This window comes from Salvelinus fontinalis, chromosome 11 (genome assembly GCF_029448725.1).
Source record: "Salvelinus fontinalis isolate EN_2023a chromosome 11, ASM2944872v1, whole genome shotgun sequence".
NCBI classification, from domain to species: domain Eukaryota; kingdom Metazoa; phylum Chordata; class Actinopteri; order Salmoniformes; family Salmonidae; genus Salvelinus; species Salvelinus fontinalis.
Genome location: NC_074675.1, coordinates 20,001,053 through 20,026,686, shown reverse-complemented (window position 1 = coordinate 20,026,686; position 25,634 = coordinate 20,001,053). Strand labels below are relative to the sequence as shown.

Sequence of the window (25,634 nt, the reverse complement as noted above, 5' to 3'; positions counted from 1 at the left end):
GAGGTTGGCTCTGCTGAAACGTAACAGTAGGGTAGTACAGTTGAGAGGTGTCATGCAAATGATTGACATTGTTCATAAATATATCATAAGTTTGGTCCAAGTTGAACATCCATGTTTCAAACATAAATTGATAATGATTGTTTGGAGTACAGTTCAAGGAGCACTGAAGTATTGGTCAGTTGTGGAAGTTCCTCTGATAAACTTTCCATCAGCGCATACTTTATTGACGACTGAGTGAGATGCTGTCCAACACATGAAGAGAATGAGTTGGCATATGTGTTTACATTCTCAAATCACTCTCAAATCATTGCTACAATGCACTTCCAAAGAATACACAGTAAAACAAATCATGTTGTTTTTTATTGTAACTTAAAAACAACTTATGGTAACTTTCCGGTAATTAAAAAAAACTTTGATTTAACAGTACACTATTGTAATGTAAAGTAATTTACTGTTAAACCAAAGTTTCTTTGGAATTTATAGTAGCATTGTAAAGGCAGTCATTGTTGTTCTCCTCCTCAAACGAGGAGGAGCATGGATCGGACCAAGATGCGGATTGGTGATTAATCATACTTTTAATGAAAACCAGCAAACAAGACACTACAAACTACAAAACAACAAACGTGACTAACCTTCAACTGTCCTGTGAGGACACAGGAACAAACACCCACAAAACACCAGTGAAACCCTGGCTGCCTTTGTATGACTCTCAATTAGAGACAAACAATACACACCTGTCTCTAATTGAGAATCATACCAGGCCGAACACAAAACCCCACATAGAAATACAAACATAGACAAACCCACCCAACTCACGCCCTGACCAACTAAAATGAATACAAAACAAAGGAAAACAGGTCAGGAACGTGACAGAACCCCCCCCTTAAGGTGCGAACTCCGGGCGCACCAGCACAAAGTCTAGGGGAGGGTCTGGGTGGGCGTCTGTCCACGGTGGCGGCTCTGGCGGTGGACGAGGTCCCCACCCCACCATAATCAATCCCCGCTTCTTTATCCCCCTCCCAATGACCACCCTCCCACTAACCCCACCTAAATGAAGGGGCAGCACCGGGATAAGGGGCAGCACCGGGATAAGGGGCAGCACCGGGATAAGGGGCAGCACCGGGATAAGGGGCAGCACCGGGACAAGGGGCAGCACCGGGACAAGGGGCAGCACCGGGACAATGGGCAGCACCGGGACAAGGGGCAGCACCGGGACAAGGGGCAGCACCGGGATAAGGGGCGGCAGGTCCTGGCTGAGGGACTCCGGCAGGTCCTGGCTGAGGGACTCCGGCAGGTCCTGGCTGAGGGACTCCGGCAGGTCCTGGCTGAGGGACTCCGGCAGGTCCTGGCTGAGGGACTCCGGCAGGTCCTGGCTGAGGGACTCCGGCAGGTCCTGGCTGAGGGACTCCGGCAGGTCCTGGCTGAGGGACTCCGGCAGGTCCTGGCTGAGGGACACCGGCAGGTCCTGGCTGAGGGACTCCGGCAGGTCCTGGCTGAGGGACTCCGGCAGGTCCTGGCTGAGGGACTCCGGCAGGTCCTGGCTGAGGGACTCCGGCAGCTCCGGACTGTAGGGCAGCTCCGGACTGTAGGACAGCTCCGGACTGTAGGGCAGCTCCGGACTGTAGGGCAGCTCCGGACTGTCGGACGTCTCTGGCAGCTCCTGACTGGCGGGCGTCTCTGGCAGCTCCTGACTGGCGGGCGTCTCTGGCAGCTCCTGACTGGCGGGCGTCTCTGGCAGCTCCTGACTGGCGGGCGTCTCTGGCAGCTCCTGACTGGCGGGCGTCTCTGGCGGCTCCTGACTGGCGGGCGTCTCTGGCGGCTCCTGACTGGCGGGCGTCTCTGGCGGCTCCTGACTGGCGGGCGTCTCTGGCGGCTCCTGACTGGCGGGCGTCTCTGGCGGCTCCTGACTGACGGACGGCTCTGGCGGCTCCTGACTGACGGACGGCTCTACTGGCTCGTGGCAGACGGGCGGCTCTAATGGCTCGTGGCAGACGGATGACTCAGACGGCGCAGGGCAGACAGATGGCTCAGACGGCGCTGGGCAGACAGATGGCTCAGACGGCGCTGGGCAGACAGATGGCTCAGACGGCGCTGGGCAGACAGATGGCTCAGACGGCGCTGGGCAGACAGATGGCTCAGACGGCGCTGGGCAGACAGATGGCTCAGACGGAGCTGGGCAGACGGGCCGTTCAGGCACCGCTGGGCAGACGGCAGACTCTGGCCGGCTGAGACGCACTATAGGCCTGGTGCGTGGTACCGGAACTGGAGGTACCGGGCTGAGGGCACGCACCTCAGGGCGAGTGCGGGGAACAGGAACAGGGCACACTGGACTCTCGTGGCGCACTCTAGGCCTGGTGCGTGGTACCGGAACTGGAGGTACCGGGCTGAGGGCACGCACCTCAGGGCGAGTGCGGGGAGAAGGAACAGTGCGTCCAGGGCTCTGGAGACGCACAGGAGGCTTGGTGCGTGGTGCCGGAACTGGAGGCACTGGGCTGGAGACACGCACCATAGGGAGAGTGCGTGGAAGAGGAACAGGGCTCTGGAGATGCACTGGAAGCCTGGTGCGTGGTGTAGGCACTGGTGGTACTGAGCTGGGGTGGGAAGGTGGCGCCGGATATACCGGACCGTGAAGGAGGACACGTGCTCTTGAGCACCGAGCCTCCCCAACCCTACCAGGTTGAATGGTCCCCGTAGCCCTGCCAGTGCGGCGAGGTGGAATAGCCCGCACTGGGCTATGCAGGCGAACCGGGGACACCACCTGTAAGGCTGGTGCCATGTACGCCGGCCCGAGGAGACGTACTGGAGGCCAGATACGTTGGGCCGGCTTCATGGCATCCGGCTCGATGCCCAACCTAGCCCTCCCAGTGCGGCAAGGTGGAATAGCCCGCACTGGGCTAAGCACGCGTACTGGGGACACCGTGCGCTTTACCGCATAACACGGTGTCTGACCAGTACGACGCCCTCTTACTCCACGGCAAGCCCGGGGAGTTGGCTCAGGTATCCAACCCGGCTTCGCCACACTCCCCTTTAGCCCCCCCCCAAGAAATTCTTGGGTGAGCCTCTCGGGCTTCCAGCCTCTCATCCGTGCTGCCTCCTCAATCCACCGCTCCTGGGCTGTGGCTGCCTTCTTCACCTCCCGAGAGTGGCGATTCTCTCCAACCCTTCCCCAGGGTCCCTTTCCGTCCATGATCTCCCAAGACCATTCCTCCTGTGTCCAGTGCCTTAGTTCCTTTTCTCTCTCCTCAATCCGCTTGGTCCTGTTGTGGTGGGTGTTTCTGTAAAGGCAGTCAATGTTGTTCTCCCCCTTAGACGAGAAGGAGCATGGATAGGACCAAGATGCGGATTGAGGGAAATAAGCCATCTTTTAATGAAAAACAGCAAACAAGACACTACAAACTACAAAACAACAAACGTGACTAACCTTCAACTGTCCTGTGAGGACACAGGAACAAACACCCACAAAACACCAGTGAAACCCTGGCTGCCTTTGTATGACTCTCAATTAGAGACAAACAATACACACCTGTCTCTAATTGAGAATCATACCAGGCCGAACACAAAACCCCACATAGAAATACAAACATAGACAAACCCACCCAACTCACGCCCTGACCAACTAAAATGAATACAAAACAAAGGAAAACAGGTCAGGAACGTGACAAGCATACTGTATCTTTTTTTTTTACAGTAACTGGCTGCCACTAAGTTACCAAAAAAACAACCAGATTTTTTTACAGTGTTTTGGGGGTTGGTTTAGTTAAAGTTAATGTTTGACATTTTTTCCTTTACTTTAGTGACCTGCTCTGTCACCAAACAGATTTGCATCCTAATTCTACAAAAAAATATATTACATAGCCAAGTAAACTCTCATACCAGATACTAACTAGTTTTTATTCTACAAGTTATTCCACTCTTTCAGCAAAAGGGACCTATTCTACGTATGCATTTCATATGAAATACAATTGTACATTTTATTACCATGGGCATATTATACGCCTGTAACAAGTCATACATTTTTTTTTATGTTTCCTTTATGTATTATATGGTGCAGTGACGTTAGAGGAGTATTACAACAATGTTCAAACCTGTAACAAAGAGACGACAATGGAGCTGTCAGATGGCTGGACGCTGCAGTGTAACTCTGCAGCAATGTTGTGAAAGCGTTAGCACCCATACCTGTCACATAAACCAACAGCACTCCCTAGCGTGGACAGGTAGATGGACAAGGTTTGATATAGCAGTAACATTAAAGGGATGTTATGAAAATGTTAACATCAGGGGACAGGTGAATGAACTGGGGTTGTGGATGTTGCAGTAACGTTTCTGGGTGGTTGTAAGTGTGTTTTAATAACCCAGAGAGGTCACACGATGGAGCCCTTGGAGGAGGAGAGGTGAATTGACTGGATGCGGGTGGCTAGAGTTTTCTCAAGGTCATGGAGGACATCGGAGATGGGACTCAGGCAGGGTCCGGGGCTCACTGTAACAGGCATCTCGTACAGTAGTTGTTTGAAAGCCTCCACCTCAATCAGCAGCACCATGTTTTTCAGGAAGAAGCCTTCGATGAAGGCCGCCAGCTCATTGGCACAGAGGAACTAAACAGGGCATAAGGATACAGTCAGAGGGATATGGTTCTACCAAGAACAGTTTATCTGAAGAATCATATTTGGAAGACAATGATTCTATGTAAGGCAAAGAGTTCTACATAGAATATTTTTCTTCCTATGAACCTTTTTGGGAAGAAAGGGTTCTTTGATGATTATTGGAAGGCAAGAAAGATTATTTGAAAGTCAAGTCTGCATCTGAATAAGCTTTTTATTACAAATGTTTTTCTTTCTTTTAACCTTTCATTGCTACCCATCCCGGATCCGGGAGCATCCTCATCAAAAAAGCTGACTAGCATAGCCTAGCCTAACGCGACAGGGATATCATCTAATATGATTTTCATGAAATCACAAGTCCAATACAGCAAATGAAAGATAAACATCTTGTGAATCCAGCCATCATTTCCGATTGTTTAAATGTTTTACAGCGAAAACACAATATGTATTTCTATTAGCTAACCACAACAGCAAAAAACTGAACCGCATATTTTCACAATTTTTCTACCGCATAGGTAGCTATCACAAAACCGACAAAATAGAGATATAATTAGTCACTAACCAAGAAACAACTTCATCAGATGACAGTCTTATAACATGTTATACAATAAATCTATGTTTTGTTCGAAAATGTGCACATTTGAGGTATAAATCATAGTTTTACATTGCAGCTACCATCACAGCTACCATCAAAAATATCACCAAATCAGCCAGAATAATTACAGAGAGCAACGTGAAATACCTAAATACTCATCATAAAACATTTATGAAAAATACATGGTGTACAGCAAATGAAAGATAAACATCTTGTGAATCCAGCCAATATTTCCGATTTTTTAAAGTGTTTTACAGCGAAAACACAATATAGCATTATATTTGCTTACCACAATAGCCAAACACACAAATGCATTTATTAGCAGCAAAAGGTAGCGATCGTAAAAACCAGCAAAAGATATAAAATGAATCACTAACCTTGACCAACTTCAACAGATGACAGTCTTATAACATCAGGTTATACAATTGTAAAGGTTTTCTTCCAGGGGTGAAGGAGAGGACCAAAATGCAGCGCGGCTAGTGTTAAACATGTTTAATACAAACACAAGTGAAACACTACAAACAACATACAAAATAACAAATGTGCAAAACCGATACAGACCTATCTGGTGCAGAACACAAACACAGAGACAGGTAACAAACACCCACAAAATCCCAACACAAAACAAGCCTCCTATATATGAGTCTCAATCAGAGACAACGACTACCATCTGCCTCTGATTGAGAACCCACACTAGGCTGACATAGAAACAGACAAACTAGACACACAACATAGAATTCCCACCCAGCTCACGTCCTGACCAACTAAACACATACAAAACAACAGAAAACAGGTCAGGAACGTGACAACAATACACTTATGTTTTGTTCGAAAATGTGCATATTTAGAGCTGCAAACCGTGGTTATACATAGTGAATATGTAGCATCGATTCACCAAATTGTCCAGAGCTAGTCTTGACACTCACCTAATCTGACCAAAGAACTCATCATAAACTTTACTAAAAAATACATGTTGGACAGCAAATGAAAGATACATTAGTGCAACCGCCGTGTTAGATTTAAAAAAATAACTTTACCATAACAAACAGCTTACGTTATAGCGAGACAGCGCCACAAAAAGGGCGGATAATAGGACTAAACATTTTCCACAGAAATATGAAATAACATCATAAATTGTTCTTACTTTTGCTGAGCTTCCATCAAAATCTTGTACAAGGAGTCCTTTGTCCAGAATAAATCGTTGTTTAGTTTTAGAATGTCCTTCTCTCCTGTCGAATTCGCAGGCTAGCCATGTGGCGCGAACATGCCCATCTTCTCTTGACGCATAGAACGGAAAACTCCAAAAGTCCCATTAAACGTTGAATAAACTGATGAAACTCGGTTGAAAAAACCTACTTTATGATGTTTTTCTAATATGTATCAAATAAAAACAAAGCCGGAGATATTAGCCGTGTATACCTAACGCTTATCATAAGACAATATGGAGGTACTTCCCGCGCACTGGTAGACAAAAGAAATTCTGGTCACATCATTCCAAGAGCTCTTGTTCGACCTCAGATCAAGCTAGACAACCCATTCCACCTTCCACTTTCTGTTGACATCTAGTGGAAGGCGTATGCAGTGCATGCATATCCATAAATAAAAGGCAGTTCAATAGGCAGGCCCTTGAACAGAGCATCGTTTTCAGATTTTTCACTTCCTGTCTGGAAGTTTGCTGCAAAATGAGTTCTGTTTTACTCACAGATATAATTCAAACAGTTGTAGAAACTTGAGAGTGTTTTCTATCCAATAGTAATAATAATATGCATATTGTACGATCTAGAATAGAGTACGAGGCAGTTTAATTTGGGCACGATTTTTTCCAAAGTGGAAACAGCGCCCCCATATTGACAAGAAGTTTTAAGTAGTAAGCATTAGTGTTTACCTCAGTGTTCAAACTTTAACATCAGGAGTGTTAAAGTATTCTGATGAATTTAAAAAGATATATGTGAGCTTGTTTTAACTTCTTATGGGCGCTACCGTCCCACCTGGCCAACATCCGGTGAATTTGCAGAACGCCAAATTTAAAATATATAAATAGTCAAATGAATTCATAAAAATAGAAGTGTTATACATCGGTTTAAAGATTAACTACTTGTTAATCCAGCCGCTGTGTCAGATATCAAAAGGCTTTTACCGCGAAAGCATACCATGTGATTATCTGAGGACAGCGCCCCGCTTACAAAAGCATACAAACATTTTACAACCAAGTAAAGGAATTACAAAAAGTCTGAAATAGCGATAAAATGAATCGCTTACCTTTGATGATATTCATATGTTTGCACTCTCAAGAGTCCCTGTTACACAATAAGTGTTTGTTTTGTTTGATAAATTCCCTCTTTATGTCCCAAAAACTGTGTTTTGTCGGCGCATTTTGTTCAGTATTCCACTGGCTCAAAGGCGGTCACGACATGCAGACGATTACATCCTAATAGTACCTGTAAAGTTCGTCGAAACATGTCAAACGATATTTATAATTAATCTTCAGGTTGTCTATTGTCTAAATAATCAATAATATTTCAACCGGACAATAGCGTATTCAACAGAAAGGAAAAACAACGAACGGCGCGCAATCGGTCACGTGCGAACGGCGCGCAATCGGTCTCATTCTTCCTCGTTTTTCAGAATACAAGCCTGAAACAATGTCTAAAGACTGTTGACATCTAGTGTAAGCCATAGGAACTGCAATCCGGGCCCTAACCCAACAGATACTGTATAGGCATTCAATAGAAAAGTACCCACATCAAAAATAACCCATATCCTGGATGGATTTTCCTCAGGTTTTTGCCTGCCATATCAGTTCTGTTATACTCACAGACATTGTTTTAACAGTTTTGATTCTCTACTAAGTTTGACCAGTTTATTCGACTTGTAATATAACTTTTTGAAGTTTTCGTCCGACGTTTGCCTGCATCTGCACGAGCGTTTGGACACGTGTACTACACATGCTAGCAAAAGTAGCTAATTGGACATAAGTAATGGACATTATCGAACAAAACAACGATTTATTGTGGAACTAGGATTCCTGGCATTGTATTCTGATGACGATAATCAAAGGTAAGGGATTATTTATGATGTAATTTCGTATTTCTGTTGACTCCAACATGGCGGAGAAATTTTGTTCAATCTGAGCACCGTCTCAGATTATTGCATGGTGTGCTTTTTACGTAAAGTGTTTTTTAAAATCTGACACAGCGGTTGCATTAACCTGTCTAGGATCAGCGTGGCGCTAGCGGCACACCCCCCCCCCCCCCACTGAAAAACCAGTGCCGCGAAATTCAAAAAAAATATTTTTTTAAAATATTTAACTTTCACACATTAAAGTCCAATACAGCTAATGAAAGACACAGATCTTATGAATCCAGTCAACATTTCCGATTTTTAAAATGTTTTACAGGGAAGACACAATATGTAAAGATGTACATCTATTACCTAAAAACACATTAGCATAATCCACCATCTTTTATTTGTCCACCAACACCAGTAGCCATCACCAATTCGGCTAAACTAAGATATTTATAGCCCCTAACCAACAAAAAAACTCATTAGATGACAGTCTGATAACATATTTATGGTATGGGATAGGTTTTGTTAGAAAAAAGTGCATATTTCAGGTATATGGCATAGTTTACAATTGCACCCACCATCACAAATGGACTAGAATAATTACAATGAGCAACGTGTTTACCTAACTACTAATCATCAAACATTTCGTAAAAATACACAGCATACACGAATCGAAAGACACAGATCCTGTGAATACAGACAATATTTCAGATTTTCTAAGTGTCTTACAGCGAAAACACAATAAATCGTTATATTAGCTTAGCACATAGCAATTAGCAGCCCAGCATTGATTCTAGCCAAAGTGAGCGATAAAAGTCAACATCGCCAAAAGATATTAATTTTTTCACTAACCTTCTCAGAATTCTTCCGATGACACTCCTGTAACATCACATTACAACATGCATATACAGTTTGATCGAAAATGTTTATATTTAGCCACCAAAATCATGGTTAGACAATGTGAAATGTAACTCGGCTGGTCAGAATTTGTCCTTGCGCCACTTAGACAGTGATCTACTCTTATACATAAATACTCATAAACGTGACTAAAAAATATAGGGTGGACAGGGATTGATAGACAATTTAATTCTTAATACAATTGCGTTATTACATTTTTTAATTTATCCTTACTTTTCAATACAGTTTGCGCCAAGCGAAGCTACGTCAAAAAACATGGCGTCCTAAGCCACTAAAATGTTTCGACAGAAACACGATTTATCATAATAAAAATGTCCTACCTTGAGCTGTTCTTCCATCAGTATCTTGGGCAAAGGATCCTTTCTTGGGAGAAATCGTCTTTTGGTGGAAAGCTGTCCTCTTGCCATGTGGAAATGTCAACTACGTTCGGGATGAACTGAAAAGCGTGCCCAACTTTTCACATCGTTGCAAAAATAAATGTCCCAAAATCGCACTAAACGGATATAAATTGCTATAAAACGCTTTAAATTAACTACTTTGTGATGTTTGTAACTCCTATAACGAGTGAAAAGATGACCGGAGAAATATAACAGGCTAAACTAACGCTTGGAACAGGAGAGGGTCGGTGTCTTCCACGCGCGTTACGCAGCAAGAAAAGACTTGCTAGCTAAAGGTTTTTTTCATTTGTAGGGCCTGTGAACGAGCAATCGAGCCCGTTGGAATCGTCATCACGTAAAGGCATCCAGGGGAAGACGTAAGAAGTGTCCGTATAGTCATAGCAACGACAGTGCCCTTTTAACTGACTTCAGAAAAGTGCCCAACATTTCTCAAATCTGACTCCATGTCAGGGAAATTGCTGTAGAATGGGCTCTGTTCCACTTAGAGACAAAATTTCAACTCCTATAGAAACTATAGACTGTTTTCTATCCAATAATAATAATAATATGCATATTGTACGATCAAGGATTTTGTGGGAAGCCGTTTAAAAAATTAGCCACATTAGCATAAATAGTCTAAACAGCGCCCCCATCCCCAACAGGTTAAGAACAAGTGTTTATTTAATTCTGTGTAAAACATGTATCTTTCATCAAAATTTATGATGAGTATTTCTGTTATTTGACGTGGCTCTCTGCAATTTCTCAGGATATTTTGGAGGCATTTCTGAACATAGAGCCAATGTAAACCATGATTTGTGGATGTAAATATGCACATTATCGAACAAAACATAAATGTATTGTGTAACATGATGTCCTATGAGTGTTATCTGGTGATCATCAAAGGTTAGTGATTCATTTTATCTCTATTTCTGCTTTTTGTGACTACTATCTTTTACTGGGAAAATGGCTGTGTTTTTCTGTGGTTATGTACTGAGCTAACATAATTGTTTCGTGTGCTTTCCCCGTAAATCATTTTTGAAATCAGACATGTTGGCTGGATTCACAACATGTGTAGCTTTAATTTGGTGTCTTTCATGTGTGATTTCATGAAAGATTGATTTTTATAGTAATATATTTGAACTTGGCGCTACATTTTTTCTGGATTTTGGCCTCTTGGGACGCTACCGTCCCACATATCCCAGAGAAGTTAAGGAGTTAAATTATCTTAACAATTTTACACCACTGGAGAGGGCCAGTGATGTAAAATAACCCGTGTTGGTTGTCATGACTATCCTGTGAGGATCCAAGGATTAGGTTACAATGTATCAGCTCTACAGCGCTCTCTCTCTCTCTCCCGCAGAGGGGAAGAGGGATGGATGTCGGAGTTTAATGACACCTCACTTGATCGTAAACCATAGGCAGCAGACGATTCACTTTGGGGCCTGATCAGAATGGCTATGTGCCTTATAAAAAGGTCCAAGAACTTCAACATCAAACACTTGACACCAGGACAATATTTTTCATCCTCCGAATGTTGGTAATGATGAGTGATGGAATGTGGAAGATTAATGTCTATTTTGTTATGTCACTAAAAGTTAAATGAAGACATAACAAAAACATTGTACCTTGAAGGGCTTTCACAATGTGTATATCATGTTAACATACTTTACGTTGTGTAGAAAATATCCAGGATAAAGAGAATGTTTTTGTTACGATAAGATTGTGATTTTAGTTCTATAACGAGGTCATAGAAAATTGTGATACCATGCCTCGTAACTAGACACACCCTAGGGAACCCAGAGAGCGTGTCAGCATGACGTAAACGCCCCCTTTTTACACAAGGGTATAAAGCATTTGAGTTAAGAATTAACATATGGATGCCCACGACCTGCAGCTGAGGTCTATGACGCCCAAACGCAGCACGAGGTTGAAGAAGACAAAGGAACCTCTTAACAATTAATGCTACGGTTTAGTAACATGTTCTATGTACTATCTAAGAAGGTGAATTTAAGCAGAACCATCAGGTTATTCTCTTCAAATCATCATTTGTCTACACGGCTTTCATCACCAATCTGGGATCATCGACACAGCTGATTAGCTGTCCTCAGGAGACCACTCTTCCAGAACGAATGCAAGTAAACAGACAACTAAGAAGGACAGTGTGACATCTTGTGGACAATCAGAGACTTACACCGAGAACGAAGGAGGGGGCCATCCAAAGAACAAGGCTTCTGTCTAACCCTTATCACCAAGTGGAACCCGGCCCACAAAGGCCTGGGCCCAACAGAGATACCCGACGAATACCTTCAACACGTAAATACATGCATTACTCATTACCCATAAGAGTGGCAGTTCGTGGCAAGGTATTAGGGCTAACTTAAGAGTTGTTTCTCTTTCTCTCTTGCTCTCTGTCTCTCTCTTTTAATCTCATCTTGGGTAACCAGTGTCATATTGTGGTGGTCCGCTAGAGACCTGTTGTCATCATATATCGTTTCTAATCAATAACCTATGTGTGAGTGTATCTTATGTTATCGTTTAGCTTGTTAGTAAATAAATATTCAAATCAATTTGTGTGGTACAGAATTATCTGTGAGACCCGGGTTTGTGCAGATTTACGGAGTCTACGACATTCAGCATGAGACTGATATGAGGAAATTATTCATTAATGACTGGTATGAGATCTATATATTCTTAAATCTTTTCCTGTGATGCCCAAATTCCTAATGTGTTAATTGTTACAAGATTAATTTAAATCGAGTAATAATTAAATGTAGTAGGTAATTATTCAATAAATAGCAGTCATCACAGTAATGGTAGTCAAGTCACTACATGGTGTTAACCTCTCTGGGATAGGCGGACGCTTGCGTCCCACTTGGCCAATAGCCAGGGAAAATGTAGAGCGCCAAATTCAAAAAAATTATATAAAATCAAACTTTCATAAAATCACACATGTAAGATACCAAATTAAAGCTACACTCGTTGTGAATCCAGCCAACATGTCAGATTTCAAAAAGGCTTTTCGGTGAAAGGATAAGATGCTATTATCTGATGATAGCACAACAGTAAACAAAGAGAGTGTAGCATATTTCAACCCTGCAGGCGCAACACAAAACGCAAAAATAAAATATAAATCATGCCTTACCTTTGACGAGCTTCTTTTGTTGGCACTCCAATATGTCCCATAAACATCACAAATGGTCCTTTTGTTCCATTAATTCCGTCCATATATATCCAAATTGTCCATTTATTTTCCTCGTTTGATCCAGAAAAAAACAGCTTACAATTCCAGTCACTACAAAATATCTAAAAAATTACCTCTAAACTTTGTCAAAACATTTCAAACTACTTTTGTAATACAACTTTATGTATTTTAAACGTTAATAATCGATCAAATTGAAGACGGGTCTATCTGTTTTCAATACAGGAGGACAACAAACTAATGCTACTTTTCTAGTCTTGCGCAACTCTCAAACAGTACACATAACATTACACTGATTCCAGATGGCCGTACTTCTTTATTGCACAAAGGAATAACCTCAACCTATTTCCAAAGAGTGGTGACATCCAGTGGAAGCGGTAGGAACTGCAGGTTCTAACAGGTTGATTAGAAATCTAGTATCCCAATGAAAACACATTGAACAGACAGTGACCTAAAAAAAAGATACATCTGAATGGTTAGTCCTCGGGGTTTTGCCTGCTACATAAGTTCTGTTATACTCACAGATATGATTCAAACAGTTTTAGAAACTTCAGAGTGTTTTCTATTCAAATCTATTCAAATACTAATAATATGTATATTTTATATTCTGGGGATGAGTAGAAGGAAGTTGAAATTGGGCATGCTATTTATCCAAAAGTGAAAATGCTGCACCCTATCCTAGAGAAGTTAATAACCAGAATTAAGTGTGTGGTTTTTACTCTGTGTGTTGTGAAACACACCAAAAACATGTCCATCATTGTCATATTTCCTAGCATGCTTTATTGCAGGGTGATTTTCATTACAGTTGTTTTCAATATCTATGTTTTTGCATGTACGTTGATTGGTTGATTAATCTTATGCTACACAAAAGACAAATAAACACACATTTTTCTAAACTAATCCAATCTTTTAGTAGTTGGATTTGTTACTGAGAAGATTGTTTCAATTTAGATGATGTAGGTTGTTCCATTAATTTATTGTACCACTTGTGAATATTTGCTGCATTTCTTCCATCCAGAGGGATCGGGCGCTTTGTGTCACCTGATGAGGGACAAGATCTGTGACTTGCTTTGCTCTACGGAGTAGGGCACCTTTGAAAGGAGTGATTACTGGGGTGGGGTTGAGGTGGAGCAACGAAAATGTAAATTTCCTTGTGTCTGTGAAGCCAGCCGTTTGGTGCCAACGCAGACCCGGTGGCGACCGTGGGCGAACTGAGACGACGTTGTTTGTCCTTTTGAGTTTTTACCTAATAAAGTCATGTTAGGATATGTAAGTTATACAGTGAGAGCTTTTGTGCAGAACCCGTTAAGGTATTTCACATACCAAGCTTATGATCACGTGGCAAGTGTGTATGGGACAAAGGAATGTCTAGTATTGGTGGAAAAAACTGTGTCTTAATTGTGGGGGTGTCCATGTTGCTGGGGATCAGAAGTGTCTGGTGTGAGAGCGATTGAGGTTGCCAGGGTCAGAGTAGAACAGAAGGTGTCATATGCTGAGTCAGGGAAGAGAGTAGAGGATGATGGTTCAAGGGTGAGTAGGAGGAGTAGTAGGCCTTGGACAATACAGAGTGATACGAATTTGTGTTTCAGTAATGTTGGCTTCTTAGCATTCATTGCCATGGTTATCAACTGTACTGCAGAAATGGAATGTAAATCACAGAAAATAGACGTTGTGGTGGCAGCTGCAGAGAAGTACTTGGGTGTACGAGGTTGTACTGTAGAAGAATTACAAGGTGTGTTAAACGAGTCCCGTCCTCCCAGGCCGTCGGCCTGGTGTGGGATCAGTTAGGGTCAAAGTAGTGGAATGGGGTGGTGATTATTTCTATGAAATAGTTTGAAATAGGTGGATAATTTTTTTACTTTTAGGAACAGGAATATTTAAGAGAATTTAATGTAGGTAGGCCGTTACTGGCCTCACACTTCAGTACATTAGGTGGCAGTGTATGCACCTTGAAGTTGAATGCGATCCGCTAACCCGATCCCAAAAAAGAAGAAGAAGAATTTATTGTACCTACCCTGGCAGTCATTCTGAATAATTCAAAGTTTCAATTGGATTTACACACCATTTTGCAAGCCCACATAAAATGATTTGTAGGCCTGATGTGGCCTGTAGACCTAGAGTTTGAATACAAAACTAGGCCCTCAAAGAAGAACCTTATGATGTACAGTATTTTATAAAGAGTTACAATTTAAAGGCTAATAAGGCTGGTCCTGCTAGAAAGAACCTTTAGAGGATAAAGGGGGTTCTATGAAGAAACCTACATAGAGGTTGCAAAGGGTTTTACTTACATAGAGGCTGCAAAGGGTTTTACATTGCACCAAAAAGGGTTCCCCTAAGGGGACAAACCGAAGAACCCTATATGGTTCAACTTAGCACCTTTTTTTCTTCCACAGCTTCATGTGTTACAAATGTGCAATGGAGCAAAATATTCTGTCTTCTCGTTTCAAAACTGGTTGAATGGCAATTTTTATCCTGTAGGCACCTGCAACTTATCACAGGTGAGATTAACAAATCGCTTGCCTCCAACCACATTAATTTGGACATTTATGACTTTGAAGTGAAAAATCTCAATTTATATTTCAATTTTTTCCCTTGGTCCTGTGCAGTTTTAAAACAAACAAATACACCTGTGAACACCAAATGTTTTTTCAATTTCAACTCATTTTAGAAAACATTTTGAACTGTATACGTTTGGCTTGTTCCCATTTCCTCTCACCTTAGCGTGTTTGTAGATGTCCACACAGGTTTCCACGGCAATGTTCTTGGAGCAGATGATCTCACAGTGTCGCTGAAGGGCCTCTAGTTGAAAGAATTTTGCTGCAGACAGGAGCTGTGGAAGAGAGGGAAAAGAGAGCAGAAACACACACAGTGAGAAGTGGGTTGGACTTTCTGGGTAATGAAATGAAAAAGTTTTTGATGGGGTTGAGGTCAGAGCTCTGTGCAGGCCAGTCAAGTTCTTCCACACCCATCTCAAAAAAACATTCTGTATGAACCTCGCTTTGTGCACGGGGCGTTGCTATGCTGAAACAGGAAACGGCCTTCCCCAAACTGTTGTTACAATGTTGGAAGCGCAGAATTATCTGGAATGCCATTGTATTTCCCTTCACTGGAACTATGGGGCCTAGCCGGAACCATGAAAAACAGCCCCATGCTATTATTCCTCCTCCACCAAACTTTACAGTTGGCACTATGCATTGGGGCGGGTGGCGTTCTCCTTGCATCCGGCAAACCCAGATTTACACCACTCCAGCCGACGCTTGGATTTGCGCATGGTGATCTTAGTCTTGTGTGTGGCTGCTCGCCCATGGAAACCCATTTCATGAAGCTCTTGTTCTTGTGCTGACGTTGCGTCCAGAGATAGTTTGGAACTCTGTAATGAGTGTAATGAGTGTCCAACCGAGGACAGATGATTTTTACGCACTACGCACTTCAGTCTCGTTCTGTGAGCTTGTGTGACCTACTACTATGCGGCTGAGCCGTTGTTGCTCCTAGACGTTTCCATGTTAAAATAACCACACATACAGTTGACCGGTGCAGCTCTAGCAGGGCAGAAATTTTCCGAAAAGACTTGTTGGAAAGGATCCTATGATGGTGCCACGTTGAAAGTCACAGAGCTCTTCAGTAAGGCCATTCTACTGTTAATGTTTGTCTATGGAGAATGCATGACTGTGCTCGATTTTAATACACCTGTCAGCATCTGGTGTGGCTGAAATGGCCGAATCCACTAATTTGATCGGGTGTATTTTATGTCATTCACAAATTGGTGCCCAGCCCACAAGAGCTTATAAAACACATTTCTTGAAGTGATACAAAACAGAAAACAAAATGTAATTTTACAATTTACACGCATAGATAATAATCATGGCACAGTATATACAGTATGTATGATTTGCAAACCTGCTCTGTCAGTGTAACTGTTTGAGAATGATTGTGGGACAAGTATGGCTGCATTGTCATTGAAATAAAATATATATATAAAAAAAAGTAATTCTTACCTCCATAATATCAGTATTCATGATGTGCAAGGACTCAGTGCCTCCACAATACAGGTACTGCATGACCAGCTGTAAAATAGGAATGCTGTTATGACTCAAGCTTCTCAACACATTAGGAACAGCCTAAATGAATTACTGGTACTGGTAGGGTAATACTGTACCTGTTTTGCCATAATGAGAGAGTACTTAAAGAGTACAATTGAATGATTACTGACTTATATACAGTATGTTACCCTATAGCATTTAAAAAATATAGAAAGCTCTGGAGTTTTAAATTAGTTTTTTTAGGGTGCTTGAGCAGAGGGTAGTAATCTGCTCTCGATGATGAGTATGACTGCCCCCCTTTGAAGGTTTAAGATACTACATTGCTGTGGTGCGAATCCCAGTTGAACTATGAACACATTACTATAACACATTATTGCAACCTAGTTACAGTAGTACATACAGTAGGCTACCTGGAATATGTTGTACTTGACATGACTGATCTCAATGTAGGTGTTCTCTGCTGCTGGTCTGTTTTGGAGCAGGGATTTAAACCTGCATGAAATAATTAAAGAAAGGTGGGGAAGACAGGTTGTCAGAAAACAAAAGGAGTATGTCGTAGTCTGCATTAGTGACATGTGGCCAGTGCTGTACTGGTAAACACCTTCTTTTATTTTGCATGAGCATCTCTTGCAGAAAAATGCATTGAAAGTATAGGGAGCGTTACTTTATTCACCGCCAACAGCGATCAGCGTTTACCCACCAATTTTTGCATATGAAATGTCTTTGTCACTCTTATGAACATATATAACCTAACATGCACGGGGGGTGAAATAATTGATTTATAACCACCTCTGAAAAAAAAATGTTAGAAAAAATTGTTTGGGAGCGGTCTAATTGTTCAAGCACTATTTTTCTCAATTTTTTTGTATAAAAATGTTTCATTGTTCAATTCCAACATACAATTATTTCACAGATTATCATGTTCAAGCATTTTTCATCAATGACTCAATTTCTTAGCTTTCTGTGGCTCACCTGGCTGAAGCAGTAAATAACAGGACTTTATGTGCATACCACGATTTTCCTTCCACCAGGAACGTTACATCAGACATCTCCTTGTTGTTGAGGAAGTGGGGGTCTGAAAGAAGTGAAGGATAATTACTATATTTCTCCACTTCTAACACTGTGTTATATTTATCTCTATTGTTACTCAGTTCGTTTTTAATAAATGAAATGTAGAGACATTTGTGAAATACATTTGACTTGTGTATTCATCCATCTGGACTACTTGTCCATTTTGACCTGAATGTGACCTTTTGCAAATTACTCAGAATGAATCAGAATAGGCTGGACAGATATGCTAGCAGGATACTTAAATGGCATCCCATGTAATCTCCCGTAGAGAGTATTCTAAATGTAAACATTGCTAACTAAGCATCTCTATGAACACAAAGGTTTACTGGATTGAAGCCTCCTGTATTCATATGAATCTAACAGATGGTATGGTAATTTCAGCTACTGAGCTACTCAGCTACAGCATGTAGCTTTGGGAGCAACCTAATGAAGCTATTTAGCAAACTGTTTTTCAAATGGAATAATTACGCTCATCTCATTGCTGTTCCAAAAAGCATCTAATTTCTTCATCCTCAAAGCAAGCTTTCATTTATTGATTACACCCTCAAGACCTTCATAAGTGTAATTACAAAATTACATTATAGCAAATGCTCACTTTTATTAACAACGCTGAACATATTAGATCAAGGTCAAGGAACTAGAAGACATCAACACCAGCTCATCGATAATTCAAAATCTATTTGCACTCATATTTGCTCTCTCTATGGTGCTAGAGACATAAACACAATTTGTGGAATACAACTTGAACTGCCAACGTACAGTATAGCAGAACAATAATTTTCAAGCTCTAGTTATCAAGCTTCCATTTCATTCTACACTGTTAATGATGAATGAAGATAAATTATTATTGCAATTTCTATAGGGCCACTCCTCCATCTTATCACATTTAAGCACATTTCAGAGGCACCACAAACACAAAGAGGGAGGCAAGTAACGGTTGCTTCTGCTGCCTTTCTGAACATGCATGGCGTGGGTGCAAACCGTTTCCACTCAGGAGCAACATCTTCCTTTGCTCACCAAGTCGCGAGGTCTGCTTCCTTCTGATCTCAGTGAGTTTGGGGACAGGGAAGGGCCCATAACACTGGGAGAAAATCACAGACAGCTGGCTGATCACCTCATTCTGCAGGCCAGGCAAAGAGGGAGATGAGAAGACATAAATGGACATGGGAAATGTTTGGAAAAAGGGCAGTTACTTACTGCTGTAAGAAGAGTTATTAAATAGAAGGCGATAGAGGTGAATGTTTTGCAATTCATGCATGAATATAATGATACAGATTGAAAAAATCATTTTATTGTGTAAGTGCTTTTACTAAAACTCAAAGCTGCTACATACAATACCAGTCAAATGTTTGGACACACCTACTCACTCTAGGGTTTTTCTTTATTTTTACTATTTTCTACATTGTAGAATAATAGTAAAGACATCAAAACTATGAAATAACACACATGGAATCATGTATAGCCAAAAAAGTGCTAAACAAATCAAACTATTTTATCTTTTATATTCTTCAAAGTAGCTAACCTTTACCTTGATGACAGCATTGCACACTCTTGGCATTCTCTCAACCAGCTTCACCTGGAATGCTTTTCCAACAGTCTTGAAGGAGTTCCCACATATGCTGAGCACTTGTTGGCTGCTTTTTCTTCACTCTACGGTCCAACTCATCCCAAACCATCTCAATTGGACTGTCGTTTCTCTTTGCTTATTTGAGCAGTTCTTCACAAAATATGGACTTGGTCTTTTACCAAATAGGGCGGTCTTCTGTATACCACCACTACCTTGTCACAATACAACTGATTGGCTCAAACGCATTAAGAATGAAATTCATAAAAAATCATAAAATTTACTTTTAACAAGGCACACCTGTTAATTGAAATGCATTCCAAGTGACTACCTTATGAAGCTGGTTGAGAGAATGCCAAGAGTGTTCAAAACTGTCATCAAGGCAAAGGGTGGCTACTTTGAAGAATGTGAAATTTAAAATATGTTTTGAATTTGTTAAACACTTTTTTGGTTACTACATGATTCCATGTGTGATATTTCATAATAGTCTTGATGTCTTCACTATTATTCTACATTGTAGAAAATAGTAGAAAGAAAGAAAAACCCTTGAATGAGTTGGTGTGTCCAAACTTTTGACTGGTAATGTACATGGGAAAAAATATATCTAAAAAGTATATCATACGAAGATGCATATTAAGAAAAGTCAGAAAGTAAATGATTGAGACAGATTTGCAACAGGACAAGATAGGAATTTGTACTGTAAAAAAGCAAGTTTTGGATAAGAAAAACAAAAGAAATGTTAATAGAAACATGTGCCATGAAAGGAGGTAGGGCCCTACATTTTTCCTGGCCACGTGACCTACAGGAAAAGTCAGACTGCACAGAACTAGTGACTGGAATTTTTCCTGTTCACATGGGTACACAACGGGAATTTAAAAAGAAAATGTTTTGGAAACAAAAAATTAATAGGAATGTTTCTTATTGGAAAGGTCCACGTAGTCCTTCCCTGTTTCAGTCTGTTTTCTTCTGTTTGGTCCCTAATGAACATGACCACGGTGGACAGGGAATTCCAGAGCCTTAAATTGGGGAGGACACACAATCACCATCACCTTGCTGGCATGGAGGATCTGGAACATAAGTGGCAGGCCATGGCTGATGATCTCCTCAGTGTACTCCTCCTCCTGGATGCAGCTGAAGTCCTTGAGCAGACCCTGGATCAGTGGGCGCCGGTGTTCCAGGAAACAGGTGCGCAGAGACTCCAGCCAAGTGTGCAGGGTCCAGGGGACACCTGGGAAGACCAGCAGCAGTCAATAAATAACAAAAAAAGTAAATACTGTAGCTGCTAGCTACTACACCAGCAGGAAAAGCAATTAGCTCAAAATGTCTAAAGCACTGACCATGCCTGCCTCACTCTACAATGGTGAGGGATGAGCTTAAAGTGCAGCTGTTGCTGTCTGTGGTGTATATGGAGTGGTGGTGCAGTTTTTGCATTGGCCCTCAATTGTGGATATCTATGGTGGTCTTGTACAGTCCATGGACTCACCTAATCAGTGAATGTCTACTATACTGTATGACGGCAGTGCATTAGCATTATTTTGATCGGTGATGATTTCCGTGCGCAGCATAAACACAGCTCCCAGCGGTGGGCGTCTACAGTGAGGCAATTCTGCGTAATACCACGTTCACATGCTAGTCGTAACTAGAAAACTCAACATTTTATGACTTGCTAACTGGTTGAAACCGGCACACGTATAATTACAACCAGTTAGCAAGTCAAAAATGTCAGAGTTTCCTAGTTCCGACTAACACTTGAATGCGGTATCAGACCTGGGTCAAATCCATACATCAAATACTTTCAAATACTTGATGTTGTCACAGCCGTCAAAAGGAGGAGACCAAGGCGCAGCGTGGTATGCATACATTCTTCTTTATTCTATGAATGAACAATAAACAAAACTATCAAAATAACAAAATTAACTGTGAAGCTATTCAAATTAATGCTAACAGGCAACTACACATAGACAAGAACCCAAGAACACAAAAGGGAAAATGGCTACCTAAACATGATCCCCAATCAGAGACAACGATAAACAGCTGCCTCTGATTGGGAACCATATCAGGCCACCATAGACATATAAATCACCTAGACCTACAACAACCCTAGACAATACAAAACGAACGTACCCACCCTAGTCACACCCTGACCTAACCAAAATATAAAGAAAACAGAGATAACTCAGGTCAGGGCGTGACAGTACCCCCCCCCCTCCAAAGGTGCGGATTCCCGGCCGCAAACCTGAACCTTTAGGGAAGGGTCCGGGTGGGCATCTACCCTCGGTGGCGGCTCCAGTTCTGGACGCAGCCCCCCCTCCTTACACTGATCCCTCCGCCTTTGTCTATCCGGACCGTCGATCATCGCCGGAGGCTCTGGACTGCAGATCGTCACCGGAGGCCCCGGACCGATGAACCGTCGCTGGAGACCCCGAACTGGGAACCGTCGCAGGAGACCACGGACTGGGGACCATCGCTGGAGACCCCGGGCTGGGGATCGTTGCTGGAGGCTCCGGACTGGAGATTGCCGCTGGAGACCCCGGACTGTGGACCATCGCTGGATGTTCCGGACTGTGGCCCGTCGTTGGAGGTTCCGGACTGTTGCCCATCACAGGAGGTTCCAAACTGTGGCCCGTCATAGGAGGTTCCGGACTGTGGCCCGTCGTTGGAGGTTCCGGACTGTGGCCCGTCGTTGGAGGTTCCGGACTGTGAAACGTCGCCGGAAGCTCTGGACTGGGTACTGTCGCCGGAAGCTCTGGACTGGGTACTGTCGCCGGAAGCTCTGGACTGGGTACTGTCGCCGGAAGCTCTGGACTGGGTACTGTCGCCGGAAGCTCTGGACTGGGTACTGTCGCCGGAAGCTCTGGTCTGTGGCAGTGCACTGGAAGCCTGATAAGTGGTGCCGGAACTGCTGGTACCGGGCTGAGGACACGCACCTCAGGGTGAGTGCGGGGAAGAGGCACAGGCCGTACTGGACTGTGGAAGCGCGCTGGAGGCCTGATGCGTGGTGCCGGCACTGGTGGTACCAGGCTGGGGACACGCACCTCAGGGCGAGTGCGGAGAGGAGGCACATGACGTACTGGACTGTGGAGGCGCACTGGAGGTCTTACGCGTGGTGCCGGAACTGGTGGAACCGAGCTGGGGACACGCACCTCAGGCAGAGTGCGGAGAGGAGGCACAGGACGTACTGGAGGCACACTGGAGATCTAGAGCGTATAGCTGGCACAATGCGTCCTGGCTGGATGCAGGCAGGTGCGAAGAGCTGGAATAGAGCGCACCGGGCTATGAATGCGAACTGGAGACACCTTGCGCATCACTGCGTAACACGGTGTCTGACCAGTCACACGCTCTCCAGCACGACCCGCTCTGCAGCACTCTCCATGCTAGCACCTCTCTCCGGAATCGTGCGTCGAACTCCTCATCCGACTCCCTGAATGGCTCTATGTGTCCCCCCAAAAAAACTTCTTGGGGTTTCTGTGGCCTACCTCGTTGGTATTTCTCCTCGTAATATCGCCGTTCCTCTTTAGCTGCCTCTTTTTCCTCCCTCAGAAGGCGATATTCCACAGCCTGCGTCCAGGGTCCTGCTCCATCCAAAATCTCCTCCCAGGTCATTCCTCCTTAACATGCTGCTTGGTCCTTTTATGGTGGGTTCTTCTGTCACGGCCGTCAAAAGAAGGATACCAAGGCGCAGCGTGGTATGCGTGAAGCTATACAAATGAGTGTTAACAGGCAACTACACATAGACAAGAACCCACGAACACAAAAGGGAAAATGGCTACCTAAATATGATCCCCAATCAGAGACAACAATAAACAGCTGCCTCTGATTGGGAACCATATCAGGCCACCATAGACATATAAATCACCTAGACCTACAACAACCCTAGACAATACAAAACTAACGTACCCACCCTAGTCACACCCTGACCTAACCAAAATATAAAGAAAACAGAGATAACTCAGGTCAGGGCGTGACAGATGTACACTTGATTAACCTGTTTGGGCTGCAGGGGCAGTATTGAGTAGCCGGATAAAAGGTGCCCATTTCAAACGGCCTCGTACTCAATTCTTGCTCGTACAATATGCATATTATTATTACTATTGGATAGAAAACACTCTCTAGTTTCTTAAACCGTTTGAATTATTTCTCTAAGTGAACCAGGCAGTGAGAGAAGAAATGGAGTGAATAACTTGATCTGGGGTCGAATAAAAGCTCTTTGCATGACGTGTCACCAGTTTCCTGTTTTCTGGAGAGCGCGTGAAGGGACCTGGTTTTGCCTTCTGTACAGCTGTCGTTATAGACGACTAATATCTCCGGCTTTGATTTTATTTGATACATGTGACAATATCATCGTAAAGTATGTTTTTTCAATATAGTTTTATTAGATTATTGACATTTTTTCGGGAAGTTAGGCGTGTTGCTTTGTCTGCGTATGTTCAGGAAGGAGAGCTTCGCGCCACTTTGCTGGCTTTCTGTGCTAATTGACTGGAGAAGAGGACATTGTAAATCCAAACAACGATTGTTCTGGACAAAGGACCCCTTGTACAACATTCTGATGGAAGATCAGCAAAAGTAGGACCCATTTTATGATGTTATTTCATATATCTGTCGTACATGTGAACTAGTAGTTTGCGGCCAGGTTTTGGGCACGCTCTCGCCATAACGTAAACTGCATATCGTAATGAAGTTATTTTTAGAATTCTAACACGGCGATTGCATTAAGAACTAGTGTATCTATCATTTCCTATACAACATGTATTTTTTAGTTATGTTTATGAATAGTTATTTGGTCAGAATATGTGAGTGTCAGAAAAATATCCGGACGATGTGGGAAAAAGATGCTACGTTAGCACAATGTATAACCACTGACTTCAACTCTAAACATGCACATTTTCGAACAAAACATAAGTGTATGTATAACCTGATGTTATAGGACTGTCATCTGATGAAGCTTATCAAGGTTAGTCAAAAATTATATATATTTTGCTGGTTTGTTACGATCGCTAACTTTTGCTGCTGGGGAATGGCTTGTGTTTTGTGGCTATTGTGGTAAGCTAATATAATGCTATATTGTGTTTTCGCTGTAAAACACTTAAGAAATCGGAAATATTGGCTGGAATCACAAAATGCCTGTCTTTCATTTGCTGTACACCATGTATTTTTCAGAAATGTTTTATGATGAGTATTTAGGTATTTGACGTTGGTGTCTGTAATTACTCTGGCTGCTTCGGTGCCATTTCTGACGGTAGCTGTGATGGTAGCTGCAATGTAAAACTGATTTATAGCTCAAATATGCACATTTTTCAAACAAAACATAGATTTATTGAATAACATGTTATAAGACTGTCATCTGATGAAGTTGTTTCTTGGTTAGTTTGGTTGGTTCTTGGTTGGTTAGGTTGGTTTTGTGCATGCTACCTGTGCTGTGAAAAATGTCTGTCCTTTTTTGTATTTGGTGGTGAGCTAACATAAATATACGTGGTGTTTTCGCTGTAAAACATTTTAAAAATCGGACATGTGTAACAGTCCTGACCTATTTATGTTAGTTTTTATGTGTTTTTGGTCAGGGCATGTGTTTTGGGTGGGCAGTCTATGTTATCTGTTTCTATGTTGGTTTCGGTTTGCCTGGTATGGCTCTTGATTAGAGGCAGGTGGTTTGCATTTTCCTCTAATCAAGAGTCATATTTAGGTAGGGCATTTCTCACTGTTGGTTTGTGGGTGATTGTCTCCTGTGTCCGTGTCAATGTTTGCACCATACGGGACTGTATACGGTTGTTCGTATGTTTCGATGTCCGTTCCTGTTCGTGAGTTTACGTTTGTCATGTGAGTTTATGTTCAGGTTGCGTGTACGTCGTTTTCTTATTTTGTAGTTTGTTAAAGTGTTTGTTTTCGTGTCATCAGTTTTCGTATATATAATAAAGATGGCATATTTCCCTGACTCCGCATATTGGTCTGAAGATCCTTCTCTCCTCACCTCTTCCGAGGATGAGGAAAGCGACAGCTCTTACAGAATCACCCACCAAAATACAGAGACCAAGCGGTATGGGAAGGCTCGACGGAGCAACAAGGACTTTTGGACTTGGGAGGAGATCCTGTCTGGTAGAGGACCCTGGGCGCAAACTGGAGAACATCGCTGCTCTCGTGAGAGGAGTGAGGCAGTCACAGCCCAGGAGCGCTGGTATGAGGAGGCAGCTAGGAGACGTGGATGGAAGCCG

At 42.7% G+C, this 25,634-nt stretch overlaps 1 protein-coding gene across 4 annotated transcripts in view; it reads right to left on the bottom strand.

Annotated features, from left to right (window-relative positions):
- Positions 1–3,872: 3,872 nt before the first annotated feature.
- LOC129865251 (ankyrin repeat and BTB/POZ domain-containing protein 3-A-like) overlaps positions 3,873–25,634 on the bottom strand; it is a 221,154-nt gene continuing 199,392 nt past the window's right edge. For 3 of the 4 annotated variants that reach the window (XM_055937880.1, XM_055937882.1, XM_055937883.1), the window contains 7 exons: positions 20,478–20,656; positions 18,882–18,984; positions 17,766–17,868; positions 17,204–17,285; positions 16,749–16,817; positions 15,470–15,583; positions 3,873–4,592 (listed from right to left, as the gene is read on the bottom strand). In XM_055937880.1, the coding sequence (XP_055793855.1) occupies positions 4,362–4,592; positions 15,470–15,583; positions 16,749–16,817; positions 17,204–17,285; positions 17,766–17,868; positions 18,882–18,984; positions 20,478–20,656 (881 nt within the window). In that variant the 3' untranslated portion in view covers positions 3,873–4,361. The remainder of the gene's footprint in view (positions 4,593–15,469; positions 15,584–16,748; positions 16,818–17,203; positions 17,286–17,765; positions 17,869–18,881; positions 18,985–20,477; positions 20,657–25,634) is intronic. The other variant, XM_055937881.1, reaches the window with a different exon arrangement.